The sequence below is a fragment of the Giraffa tippelskirchi genome, chromosome 1, assembly GCF_054371585.1.
Source record: "Giraffa tippelskirchi isolate mGirTip1 chromosome 1, T2T-mGirTip1v1.2.pri, whole genome shotgun sequence".
In the NCBI taxonomy this organism is placed as follows: Eukaryota; Metazoa; Chordata; class Mammalia; order Artiodactyla; family Giraffidae; genus Giraffa; species Giraffa tippelskirchi.
The window spans coordinates 104,343,381-104,356,440 of record NC_137275.1 but is presented as its reverse complement, the minus strand read 5'-3'; the positions used below and the strand labels follow the sequence as shown (position 1 = coordinate 104,356,440).

General features: G+C 52.3%; 2 protein-coding genes across 16 annotated transcripts in view; both read right to left on the bottom strand.

The window, feature by feature from the left end:
• LOC145504800 (liprin-alpha-1-like) overlaps positions 1 to 6,087 on the bottom strand; it is a 25,576-nt gene extending 19,489 nt beyond the window's left edge. For 7 of the 11 annotated variants that reach the window (XR_014052509.1, XR_014052517.1, XR_014052530.1 and 4 more), the window contains exons 1-5: positions 4,863 to 5,006; positions 3,564 to 3,665; positions 2,952 to 3,092; positions 2,218 to 2,364; positions 481 to 564 (exon numbers count right to left, since the gene is read on the bottom strand). Coding sequence is in view for 6 of the 11 variants with exons in the window: in XM_081486116.1 (XP_081342242.1) it covers positions 481 to 564; positions 2,218 to 2,364; positions 2,952 to 3,092; positions 3,564 to 3,665; positions 4,863 to 4,979 (591 nt within the window). In the remaining 5 variants the exon portion in view is untranslated. Of the gene's footprint in view, positions 1 to 480; positions 565 to 2,217; positions 2,365 to 2,951; positions 3,093 to 3,563; positions 3,666 to 4,862; positions 5,007 to 5,968 lie in introns of those variants that run through there. The other 4 variants (XR_014052540.1, XM_081486146.1, XM_081486153.1 and 1 more) reach the window with 1 other exon arrangement.
• The window catches only part of LOC145504907 (kazrin-A-like), a 25,479-nt gene continuing 18,438 nt past the window's right edge, over positions 6,020 to 13,060 (bottom strand). The window contains exons 4-13 of one of the 5 annotated variants that reach the window (XM_081486294.1): positions 12,592 to 12,651; positions 12,122 to 12,201; positions 11,127 to 11,288; positions 10,940 to 11,037; positions 10,355 to 10,466; positions 9,339 to 9,589; positions 8,865 to 8,890; positions 8,240 to 8,297; positions 6,987 to 7,053; positions 6,020 to 6,087 (exon numbers count right to left, since the gene is read on the bottom strand). In XM_081486294.1, coding sequence (XP_081342420.1) covers positions 7,037 to 7,053; positions 8,240 to 8,297; positions 8,865 to 8,890; positions 9,339 to 9,589; positions 10,355 to 10,466; positions 10,940 to 11,037; positions 11,127 to 11,288; positions 12,122 to 12,201; positions 12,592 to 12,651 — 864 coding nt within the window. In that variant the 3' untranslated portion in view covers positions 6,020 to 6,087; positions 6,987 to 7,036. The other 4 variants (XM_081486326.1, XM_081486305.1, XM_081486315.1 and 1 more) reach the window with 4 other exon arrangements.

The following is a 13,060-nucleotide window of genomic DNA, read 5'->3' as shown; positions in this document are numbered from 1 at the left end:
TTCCTGATGCGGCTTCTGTCCCAGCACAACTGCGGATCTCCTCCTGCCTAGGAGCAGCCATCCTACACACACACCCTGTCTGGCCCAGCAGTTTGGCATATGGGACTCCAGCGCCACGTCTGAGGCAAGCAGCTCCACACCTGGGCGCCATGCCTTCAGTTTCATGAGCCCCGGGCTGGCACCCTCAGCTTTGTTTGCGGGGCAGTCGGGAGGTCCACCTGTATCCCAAGCAGCTCGCCGGACTGGCTGGTCAGAGCAACAAGCAGCCTCCTTGAACGTGGGGTCGCCCTGGCCCCTGCCCACTGCCTATGGGCGACCACCTCTGGCCTTGCTACCGAGGAGGTGGGTGCCCAGATCAGTAGACGGGCCACACACGCACACACTCCGCGGCAGAGACGGGAGCAGCGGAGAATGGCAGCGCCGGCCCCCGCCCAAGCCGCGTGTCCGGCCCAGACGCGGCCTCCCCGTCAGCACACGCACCCGCTGCAGCTCCTTGTCCTTCTCCTCCAGTTGGGCCTCCATCTGGCGCAGCCTCTCCTCGATGCTGCCTTGTCTCTCTTCCGCCTGTTGGCCAAGAACAACGTCAGCTCCGCTCGCAACGACCCTGTGCTGACAGCACGCGGGCTGTGACCGCAGGGGCGGCAAGCGGGCCATGTTCTGGGCGGACCACTGGCCCCGGGTCCGCGGGGGACACGCCCGCACGCCTGCTCACGCAGCCTTCACAGCTTCGCGTGTGACACATGGGTGACGGAGAGTGCTGGTGACCGGCTCGTGAGAGAAGACATGCGCCCCCCGCCCCGGGCCCCACAACCGTGGCCGCTGCGCCCCCTCCTCAGACTGCCTGTGGTGAGCCAGCGCGGGCAGCAGGCAGCAGCAAGCACGGGACGCATGAGGGCCCGCGTTCTGCCTTCCTAAGCTGGAAGGTAAGTTCCAACAGTTTAGCCTCCTTATGGCAGAGCTTCCGGAAGACAAAAGGTCAGTCTACAAGGCCGACCAGGGACAGACAGCAGAAATGCCAGGGGAGAGAAGAAACCAGCCTTGAGAGGAAGATCACAGGCAGAAGGGCGCGCCCCTTGAGGCTGTTAGTGACCCTGCTCTGGGAGGGTCTGGGAGCAACCGACACCGCTGGCCTCCCGCGACCGGCCGGCCCCTCAGCCGCTCACTGAGCTCTGTGCAACGCTCCCACAGCCGCGCCAGCACAGGCCCGGCCCACTTCTCTGTGCCCAGCCAGTGCCTCGCGGCAGCGCAGGGCCACGCCTTTCCTGCCAGAAGGATGGGCTGGCTGGCTGGCTGGCTGTGGGGACAATGCCCCCAGCAGCGCCACGTCTCCGGGACGCGGCCTCTCACCTGCAGGCTCCCGGGGACAGTGAGCTGGGGGTGGGGCCCCGGGTCTGCATGTGCCCCGCTGTGACGTCTTCAGCAAGTGTATGAATAAAGACTTAAAGCTGTGTTCACTGCAGAGCTATTTAAGCCATCTCTTCAACGAGAATGGGATTTTTCTAGGTCTCTATCCTGCTAGGATTTGAGTTGCTGACTGAACTCTGAGCAGCAGTGACTCAGAGCTGAAGTGTCCTGGGGACACACAGAACACAAGACAAAACTGGAGGGAAATGAACGTAGGGATGACACACAAGCGGGGACTGTCTGACACTCAGGGAGCACTCCCATCTCGGACGGGCAGCACGACCCCCGCGTCTGCGCTCGTTTGTGGACTGAGCAGCAGGGGCAGGGGCACGGAGGGACAGCACAGGAACAGGAGCCAGTAAGCCTCAGCAAACCACAGCAAGTACAAACCCTAATCAGACTGGAGCTCTAACCCTGCCTTTTGTCACAGTGACCCTAGTTCCCAACAGGCTGCCGTGAAGTTCCCTGCTGCTCTCTGCTCTTTCAGGAAAAACGCTAACAAGCCAACAGATTCACGTTCAAGTAAAACTAAAGAGTCAGGAGTGGAATTCCACAAAATGGTTACACCAAACCCCAAATAATTCAAACCTGTAAGTTGCAGACAACCCCAATTTTTAAAAAATGGATTTCCTTCCAGTACCGCTTTTTTACCATGATGTACATCCACACTTTTGAACGCAGTATTTTAGGGGCATAAGAACTTTACACTGGGACTTGATTTCCAACGTGGGAGTCACATGAAAAGGTCTTTACCTTCCTTCCTCAGGAATTCACTACTATAAAAGTCAGACACAGTTCAGTAAAAGCCATTACCCGTCGATGCACAGAATCCTTATTTGCGATTTCATTTTCAAGTTTATCACTGAGGTCATGCACAGAGGTGGCTTCACGCTGTGTGGCGAGGTAGCGTTTCTCAAGGGTAGTGATTCTTGCCTCCATGTCCGTGTTCTGGGCCATGGCCTACACCGGGCATTGCGGAGTAGAAAAGGTAAGTCATTATCACACAACACTCCAATACACTTAAGAGTAAAACAGTTGGACTAAATCCTAAGTCTCAAATCACACATAAAGTTAGCGTCCTCAAAATTAAACTGCTGGACAAGGCCCCTTTCTCAGACTTGAGCAGAAACGTGCCTACTTCAAATGTCACATTTGCCACGACTGGCACCCATCTGTCTTAACGTTCTGTCTGGCCACTCGGTTTATCAAGCTTTTTTTCTATATAATAAACCCAAACAGCAAACAAAAAGTATACTAAACTACCCTGTTATTGCAAGAATTCCAGGAGGAAAGGCATCTGGCATGAAGTCAGGACCTCAGGAGTCAGGAGTGTGGTGGGCTACAGTCCACAGGGTCGCAAGGACTCGGACATGACTGAGCACGTACGGAGGCAACACTTTTTAACCATATAAAACTGACTTCATACAGAAAAAATGTATTTACAAAAATTCAAGAAGCTCAAAAGTCAACTAGTTACATAAATACGTGCATCATCCACCTAACAAGGCAGCAAGTGTACAAATCTAGGACGGCCGGGTGGCTGGTACCTTCTCGCCCAGGGCCTTGTGGTGCTCGAAGAGTGACTTCAGTGCCCTGAGCACCTCCACCTCGCTGGTCATGCCGGCTGGGGACGTGCGGAGGGACGGCACGTACCGGGAAACCAGGCGCTCCAGGATCTCCAGCAGCAGCTGCAGGGCGGGGCCAAAGGAGCACCGTCAACCTCATTCTTGAACTCAGGCCCAATAACTCCTCTCAGCCACACGCTAAAGCTGAAACCACGCTAAGGCAAGTCGGAATCCCGCCAGTTCAGTCTCAAGTTAGAGTGGACTTCCCCGGTGGCCCAGTAGTTAAGACTCTGCACTTCGGCAGGGGACATAGGTTTTAATCCCTGGTCGAGGAACTAAGATCCCACACAAAGTGGAGCATGGACAAAAATGTAAGTTAAGAGAACTCCCCCCTCAAATGTACTAAAATTACATTAGCTCTCATCATAAATTTGAAGCAAGGTATGAGAACCCCGAACTGATCCACCTTGGTCTGCTCAGTGGGAAGATGTGAAAAATGACTTGAAAACCAGACCGAGTTTAAAGACAGCAACACAGAGCCCAGTGGTGACCCCCGTGGGGCAAATGGCAACATGCGAGAATCTCCCTACTGACCCTGGTGTTGTTCCTTTCTGCTTTCAGCTCAGCAATTTCTTCTTCTCTTTCAAGAAGCTGCTCCCTGCATACATTTAGTTCTTTAGTAAGTTCTATAAACTCCTAGAAGACAGTGAAATGAGTAAGTAACTAAATGCAAACACAAATTAAAAAGAGAGCGAGCCGCTGAAGACTGACCCTGTCAAGTCTCTCCAGGCTCCACACAGAGGATCTCCTTGTCCCTCCAGAGAAGAGGGGGTCCCCTGACCCACAGATCACACAGACCACCACAACTCAGACCGGCCTGCAGCCTCCACCTCGACCTGGCAGGCACGCGGCAGGGGAGAACCCGGAATCCAAGCCTGCCTTCTCAAGACCCAGGGACGTCTGAGAAACTTTCCTAAACAGAAATCCTAACAACAAAGTGGATAAAGAGATTCTAAAATGACACCCAGACAAGTGACCTAGAACCACTGGGGAGAGCGAAGAACAAAGGTAAGGTCTACAAGGCCACCAGGCTTTGGAGTGTTCCTCTGGGAAAAAGGCTGATGGCACCCCAAGGCCATCCGTTAGCCTGATTCCACTGAAGTCACCCAGTCATCCAATAAACTGGTTAAAATGTTAAATTCACGTTATATGTATTTTACCACAATTTGCATGCACACGGGGCCGTCCACGTGGTGAACTTGCTCAAACTAAACCACATGGAGCCATTCATTCTTCTGTTTTTCTTTGCAGAAATACAAAAACCCTGGGCTACGTATCCCCTACTACATACTGAGTATTCAGCACCCAGAACAGTGCCCAACTCTTGTGAGAGGCATGTAGGAGACATGTGAAGCTATGAGGGTGTATGTTATACACGTAAAGCAGTAGGTACTAGTCATTAAAATACTGGACCCACTGGTCTGTGCTTTGTAAGATGGGAGACGTTAAGGGGCTTAGCATTTCTGCTTCAAGGACTCTCTAGCTCGATCCACAGGCCCCAGAGACTCCTCCAGCCAGTATATCCCTTCTTTGGAAGAGGGGAGAGAATAAGGGGCTTCGCCTTTCTGCTTCAAGGACTGACTCTATAGCTCAGTCCACGTGCCCCAGTGACTCCTCCAGCCAGTGTTGCCCTTCTTGTAGGGCCCCCGCCCGTCCTCCAAGCAGCACCTGCACAACCTCTTACAAGGTCCACCTGCTGGGGTCCATCCTGCCCACTAAGGCCAAACGCCCTGGCCGGCAAGGGCCACAACCGTGCTAACAAAATGAAACACAAAGCCAACGCTTTGCCGGCTGAGGGCCAATCTAATGGGCCCAGACCCTGGCTGCTCTCACCTCAGGCCACTCTGCTTCCAGGACTTGGGCCGAGGCCAAGTTCTTCCTCCTCTTGGCCCTTGCCTTGGGGTTGCAGCACTGGAAAAGCCCCCAAAGGCGGGTCTTTCTGCGACCCATCCTCGCGGATGGGGGCAGCCCCCCACTAGGGGGCAACTGCTGATTCACAATCAGATGCCTCAGCACCCGAGCTATCACCACCGATCTCACACAATGACCACCGCTATTCACACTACATCCACCCCACTCTCACAGCCCGCTCTCACACACACTACTCTCACACACACAGCTCTCACACTATGACCACCGCTCTCACACTGTGTCCACCAGCACCGGTGTCTCAAGAAGAAATGGCACGAAGGCTCTGCCTCCAGCACGTCTCCCAGGAGCCCGGAACCCGGAACCCACTCAGTCACAAGGGGCTCCGTGGTAACAGGGGGGCTGGGCTCAGGCCCACCATCAAGGGCGCCGAGAAGGGGGAGGGGCTGCCAAAAAGACGGCAGGTGAGTGTGGGGTGCGGGAGAAGGAAGGCCGTGCCCACAGCTCAGGCCCACCGTCAAACATGATCCTGCAAGGTACTGGTTCACAGTCGAACCGAACAGGATCAACTGCTTCAGAAACCACCACCACTAGGAATGAGCGTGTCTTCTACGTGGACTTCTGTCCCTCCACCCCATAAACAAGCCTCCAGTGAGGCTAGTGAAAGGGCACCCCTAAACTCAAGGGAGTCCCCAGAACCCACCCAGGTGAGGAGGACTCACCACACTAGCTGCCCCTCACTCTCACCCTGAGCTCGGTCCTCTCTGACTGACTCTCTCAATCGAGCTCAGCAAGGGCTTGACCAACCTCGCTCCAGGCACTTAAAATGAACCCACAGTGGGTACAGGGGTTCACTCAACCTGCTGCGAACTCGCTCTCTTAACTTCGACCCTGGGCCGTCAGACAACTCGGCCTTGTGAGGGCTGCACGGTGGAGGTTCAGGGGTGTCCCTGCCTCGAACCCAATAGCCAGCGCCTCCCAGACCCCGCCAGGTGCTGCCCCTTCCTCCGACCCCGAGTCCCCCACCCCCTCTCCCGGCTCCACTCCCACCCTCGCGGCTCCCCACTCACCGGGCACAGGCCACACCGCTCCTGGCTCAGCCTCAGCCGGGACCTCTGCTGTCACTTGAAGACCTCAGTCCCGAGGGTGCTTGGGGTCCTATATCCACCCATCTCAGCAATTACAGACTCTGGGAGAGACACAGGACAGTTTGGGGTGCCGCCCGCAGTTCACCCTGAACACATTCTGTTTTTTTGGCTTTATCTACTGGAGTTTTCTGAGATGTCTTTTGAAAACCTCAACTGTTGCTTTCAAAAAGACTGTAAAATCACTGTGCTCAAATTTAAGAATAAAAGCTTCATTTTCAACCTTCACATGAAACTGGAGGGAAGACTAAAAGCAGTCATATTTTCAAACTGAAAAAGCAAACCCGCATGTGACCACGTCACAGAATACACGTCACCGAACCCCTTCCTCCTCAGCCTTCTCCTCCACCACCAGCCGGTCAGGCTACAGCAGTGGGAGCGGCGTGAGGTCAGCCTGGGGCAGTTGGGGCTCTGCTAGTGCAGGAGATGTAAGAGATGTGGGTTCGATCCCTGGGTTGGAATGATCCCCAGAGGAGGGCATGGTAACCCACTCCAGTATTCTTGCCTGGAGATTCCCATGGACTGAGGAGCCTGGCAGGCTCCTCAGGCCATGGGGTTGCAAAGAGTTGGACATGATTCAAGCCACTGAGCACGCATGGACAGGTGCTCCACAGCCTCCCTGGGCCAGTGGGTGCCCTGCTGGGCAGCACAACCTCTCAGATGTCTCAGGGTGGGTCAACCTGGCCCTGAGCAACCAGGGAGGAGAGAGGATGGTGGAGGAGGGAAGGACAGGGAGGTGTTAGGGGCCACTGGTAGAGGACAGAGGGGTGCAGGGTGGGAAAAAAAGAGGAGGGGGCAGGGAGGGAATTCGAGTCCTGATGGTCCAGGGACAAGCTGTCCCCTCTCTGAGTTGCCCTAACAGCTATGGAGACAGAAATTAGGACACTAATTCTGTCGCTCCTCCCTCCACTCCTGATCCACTGCCCAGGAGAAAAACACTCACTTTCAGTGGCGTCTGTTGGAACCAGCAGCCATCTTCTCCTCTGAGATCCTTCAGGGGCTGCTGGTTTCTGTAAAACACAATGGAGAGCAGCCTTGGTCTTCATCGAGGATCCTAGATTACAGAACTGAGCCTAGTAAACATTGTTCTGAAATTCTGGCAGATGCAGCCATAAGCAAAACAAAACCAATGCAGGATCTTTGAAGGGAGTGGACAAAAGAGTCATTATTGTATATATGGTTGTATTCTTATCAAACTCGAATGGTTCAACACTAATACCTAAATGTGAATGTATGGATGGATGAATGTTAAAAATTATAACAGGCAATAAATTCTATAATGAATTATGAGTTGGATAAACTCATAAGGTTACAGAACACTGTAATACAAAGATACAGCCTCAACAAGAAATGAGAAATTGACCAAAGAAAAACACACATGGAGTTGAGGGATTATAAAACTCTTAACTTAAAATGCTAAATCTTTTCATAAGAAAAATATAGAACACCTGAAAGATCTCAATTCCTCCTAGATTAATTTATAAATTAAGGTAATACTCACAAACCTCAAAACTATTGAAGTGATAGGACCCCAAACTGTAGATGTCTCTGTATGTGTGTGTGTGTGTGTATATATGTATACATATATATCATATATATGTTTTTAGTCACGCAGTCATATCTGACTCTTTGTGACCCCGTGGACTGTAGCCTGCTGGGTTCCTCTGTCCATGGGGATTCTCCAGGCAAGAATACTGGAGTGGGTTGCCATGCCCTACACACACACATATACACAGTGAACATACTTCTATATGTTGGCAAAGAAATTTTACTCCAAGTAGATTCAACTTAATAATACTTTTGAAATAAATGTGAAATTCCTACTATGATGAGGAATGGCTTAAAAGGGTGTAACAATCACACAGAAAAATATTATGTAGCTCTGACTCCATCACTGGGTCAGTCATGGGAGGAGTGATCACCCTTCGGCTGCCCTGTTCTAGACCAGGGATGTGGTGAGAACAAGACAGAGGATCAACAGCATCAGAGCTGCCAGTGGACCAGAACAGGGCTTGGGCTCCCTTCCCCTCCATGCCCTGGTCTCTCTCCAGAGAAGAGAGTGGGGCTCCCTTCCCTCCATGCCCTGGTCTCCCTCCATCACCACCTCCCCAGAGGCGAGGAGACCTGACCAGCATTGCCTCTCCCTGTCTCTACCACAGTCCCGAGCAAGCAGAAGGCCCAGAGCACCACACTCACCAGCAGACAGACTGCTTGCTTCATCTTGGGACTGGGCGTTGTCTTCTGTCAGCTTTTCCTGCCAAGGGACCAGAAGGGAAAGTGAATCTCCATTGGTCAGCGTATTGTTGTGGGCATGGTCCAGAGTCCCAGACCCTCTTGAGGGACACATAAGCACCAGAAAAGGGCCTTGAGAAAGCAAGGCGCTGACCCAGGAGTCACAAACCCCTACAGTATCTGGGGGGACACAGTGGGTTCTGCCTTCCCACCTACTCCTGTGCTTTGCCCCCCAAGGGGGCATAGACTCATCACATCTGGGCTCTGCTAATGGCACCCAGACTCTGGTGTGATGCTAAGGGGATCTGAGCACCCCTGCCTGACACCCCCCATGCCTCCGGGTCCAGGGTTACAGAGTGAGGGTGTCTCAAACAGTAAGGACAGGGCCAGCGCTGCCAACCGGCCTTAGGACAGCTCTCAACAGGCCCGTCTCCCTCCTACGTTCAGCCTAGAGACCCCAGGCCAGTTGAGAGAGTCACGGACAACAGTAGAGGACAAACCAGGGACCGTGTCCACCCTGGGCTTTGTTGTGGGGGGAAAGCAGTGACTGAGGGTCTGATGCCGCCAGATGCTGGAGAAACCGACTCACATTGTGGCAACACTCACTCAAGCGACCTAGAAGAGAAGAGACATCCGCTGAGTGGTGGGGACAGCCCTCTTGCCACACCTCCCTCCCCAGGGACAGGGTGCCGGCTGGGGGCTCAGACATTGAACTGAGCCCCGGGCCTGTGACGGCAAGCGGGAAATTCCGAGTCTGGAGAACCCTCAGGGAGGAGAAGAGAAGGGAGAAAAGGAAGTAAAATGAAACTCGTGGAAAATCTCTGTGTAGCGCTCCTGAACCACCTTCTTCTCCTGCCTCCTCCCACCAGACTCGGCCAGGGGGAAGAGGGGACCGTCAGCTGAGTTGGGGGGACCGATGTGATCACGGTTTGGTAGGACCTGGTGAGGTGGGAGGAGGAGGGGTTTCCTGGGGAACAAGATCAGAGACAAGCCAGGAGGAATAGGAGGACTGGGGAGATGGAGGAGGGAGCCAGCACCTCCTCCTTCCCTTCTAGAACCTCACCTTTAAAGTACCAGCATACAGCACATCCGATTAGGATTAGGACAGTGATGACTCCAAGTCCAGTTACCATTTTCATCACCAGTGAAGTGTATGAGGAGGGAGAGGGAGTGATGGGTAGTCTCTGGCTCATGGTTGCTCGCTCTCCAGGAACCAGGACCTCCCCATGGGCCAGGGTACTTGATTCTTGGTCCACACACTTGATGTTGCTCCAGGGCGTACAGTCCATGACCACGACCTTCCCATCCAGGCACCTGGGTACAGATACAGGGGGACTCATCAGGGACAGCTAGCTGGATGAGAAGAAAGAGGGGGTAGCCTCCTGTCCTGGGTCCCCTGACAAGACTGGAGGGGGGACAGGCTCCTGCTGTCTGCAGGGCAGGGTCCCCTCACTCCCCCTCACTGAGCGGGAGAAGGATCCAGGATTGTGTATTGTGGCCCCCGGGCTCCTGCTGAGTGTTCAGAGCTGTTCTTCAAGAGCTCTGTGAGGGGGGCCTCATCCAGGTCAAGGGTCAGAAGGGTATGGGCACAAGTCTGACTCATCTTCCAGTCAAACTTAAATACGAGGCCCTTTCATCCACCTGTTGACTCTTCCTACCAATCTCAGCCAACACTGGAGCATCAGAGGATAGTGAATTACTATTGGCCCGCGAGCTCCCCCATAGGAAAGATTCAGGTGCTACTACGGAGCAAGGGCTGGGTGTGAGGCCTGGCGAGTTGGCTCCGGTTTTATAGGAACCTTGAAGGAGCACACACGTGGCCTCATGATGACTTCTGTCTGCTGTCAGCACTTCGGTCTTCCTAGGCCCCTCCTGAGGAGACGTGGGAAGGGGCCACTGGGAAAGCCGTGCAGGACAAACGGGGGTGGTGGGGAGCGCTGCTGCAGGCTCAGGAGACCCCACAGGCACAGGGGAGCTCTGAGAGGTGGGAGGGGCTTCACGGAAGCAGGAGAGAGACATGGGTACAAGGAAACTGGGGTCTCCTGTGGGTTGGAAGCCCCCTAGGCTCCTGTGTCTCACCCGGTGTTGCATTTGTGACAGAATTCAGGTGCATCTTCTCCACGAAAAGTGCCAGGTTTGCATTGACACTCAGTGTCCTTGGTGGAGGTGCAGTAGTTTTTTTCTTCTTCTCCTAGAGACCAAAGATAAGGTTTTGCTGTTTGTTGTTGTTTCAATGAAAGAACTAGTGTTTTTCATGGGTGTTTGGAACTTCCCTGGTGGCTCAGGCGGTAAAGCATCTGCCTACCAGGCGGGAGACCCGGGTTCGATCCCTGGGTCGGGAAGATCCCCTGGAGAAGGAAATGGCAACCCACTCCAGTACTCTTGCCTAAAAAATCCCATGGATGGAGGATCCTGGTAGGCTATAGTTCATGGGGTCACAAAGAGTCGGACACAACTGAGCTCACCGATGTGAGCCCCAGGACAGAGCACAAGTTCTCTGGCCACAGAGGACGACCTCAAAAACAGTCCTTTCCATCCCTCCCTCCTCTGTCATGATGCGAGGTGTGTTTTCCCCAAGGAAAGCATTTCCCGAATTTTTCTTTCAAACAGGAAATCACTGATGCTGCTTATACACTGGGAAGCAAGAAATAGGACTGTACTAGCCTTTCAGGTCATTCTGGCTTTCTTCTCTTTTCCTTTCCAGTCCTTTTCGGTCATAGTTCAACCTTCGCAGGCACACAATTCCACACTGCAAATTGTTTCTGTTTCCAAGAGAAAAAGAAAAAATTTAGACCTGGCCGCAGGCAAACATCTCTCAGCAGGCTAGTGAGAACTTCTTGCACTGACTGACCTGTGAAAACTATCAACCATTTTCAGTTGCCCACGAAGGGCTTTCTTGGTCAAGTGGTCCAGCATCTGCGCGTGCACAAGGCACTCCATGAAATAGCTACGGTTCTGCGGGAGGCCCAGACTGGGCAGCCACTTGTTGCCGATCCACTCATGTTTCACGTTCCTGTACACAAGGGTCTGCATTCAATAATTAAGGATGGTTAATTGAGGAAAAAATGGAGGAGGCAACGGCAACCCACTCCAGTACTCTTGCCTGGAAAATCCTGGTGACAGGATGATTTGAGAGAACAGCACGGAAACATGTCTATCACCATATGTAAAAGAGATGACCAGTGCAAGTTCGATGCATGAAGCGGGGCACTCAAAGCCGGTGCTCTGGGACAACCCAAGGGATGGGGTGGGGAGGGAGGCAGGAGGGGGCTTCAGGATGGGGGACACATGTGCACTCATGGGTGATTCATGGCAAAAACCACCACCACACCATAAGGAAATTATCCTCCAATTAAAATAAAGTAAAAAGATACAACTGTTTCAATCAGTCAAAACTTTCCTCAAACTTGGTACTTTTAACCCATGTAACAGACAGACAGCGTTTTCTATAATCCCTACGATGAGCAACAGTGAGGTGGCACGCAGTCTTTGACCACCTGACAAGCATCTCCTTGGCGAGCCCCCGGGCAGACACCGTCCACGGTGCTGGGCTACAGCAGGCCGACAGGGACGCCCCCTGTCCTGGGACGCACGTGCCTTGGGGAGGGGGGAGCGGGGGCAGAAAGCGAACAGGTATGTGAGAGCGTTTCTGAGCCACGGCTGCTGTGAGGGAGAGGAAGAGGACGGCACGGACTGCAGTGGGACGGGAGGAGGTGGGTGGCTTCAGATGGGGGGAGGGGAGACCTTCAGAGAAACGACTTTTGAGCTGAGACAGAAAGAGTCCACAGGAGCTGGCCTCCCGACCAAAATAACAGCAACAGTGACGACCCACAGCACCCACTTCACCTGCATTTCTGAGGCCGAACCAGGTGAGCCAGCTCGGCAAACCTCCACAGGGCAGCGCGCAGGCTACGAGGAGCGCCGTTCTGAGGGAGTGAAGGAGCGGTGTGTTACCCGGAGGAGTCACAGACACCGGTCATCAACAGGACTTCAGATAAACAAAAGAGCTGTTTTCACTGCTAATTTCTAATTTTAGAGAAAAGGCCATTTAAGTGTGCAACTACTTTTGAAATTTTAAGGTTTAATGGGACGAAATTATAAAGAATTTTTTAAAAAACTCCCATTTTAATTCCCATCTCATCTAATGAATAACGAAGAACAACTTTCTGAGAAGAAGTAAAACAATAGAGTCTACTTTATCCAACAGCATTTGTTTCCTTCTAACATTTTTACTTATCAAATACAAGAAAATTTCATACATTACTCAATACAGTGGATCAATAGACTTGTTTCAACAATGAAAAACAAAAACCCACCTTTTTAATTTCCTTATAGAGTTCTAGCTGCAACCTCGGAAGATTGGAATCCATCAAAGCCTACAACAAAACACAAGAGATTTGTTCAGAGAAGATACATTCTACTTACTAGCAGTTCTAAGAGTGATGGTGAAGGACAGGGAAGCCTGGCGTGCTGCAGTCCACGGGGCCGCAAAGAGTTGGACACGACTGAGCGACTGAACAACAACCACGAAGCAGTTCTAAAGAAATCTAAAGGGCAACTAAAACTTCAATGTTGATGCAAAGGAGAATATAATGGCAACTAAATTGAAAACCTGTTCATTAAGAAAGAAGTATATGTATGCAGGAAGTTACCAACTAGATACAGGTCATTCACCATAATATTTAAAAAAGGAAGGAAAAGAATATTCATTACAATCAAACACTACATAATATCAAAATTAAATGGTAGATAGTTCAAATTCACTCTAAAGCTCTTATGTTCAAT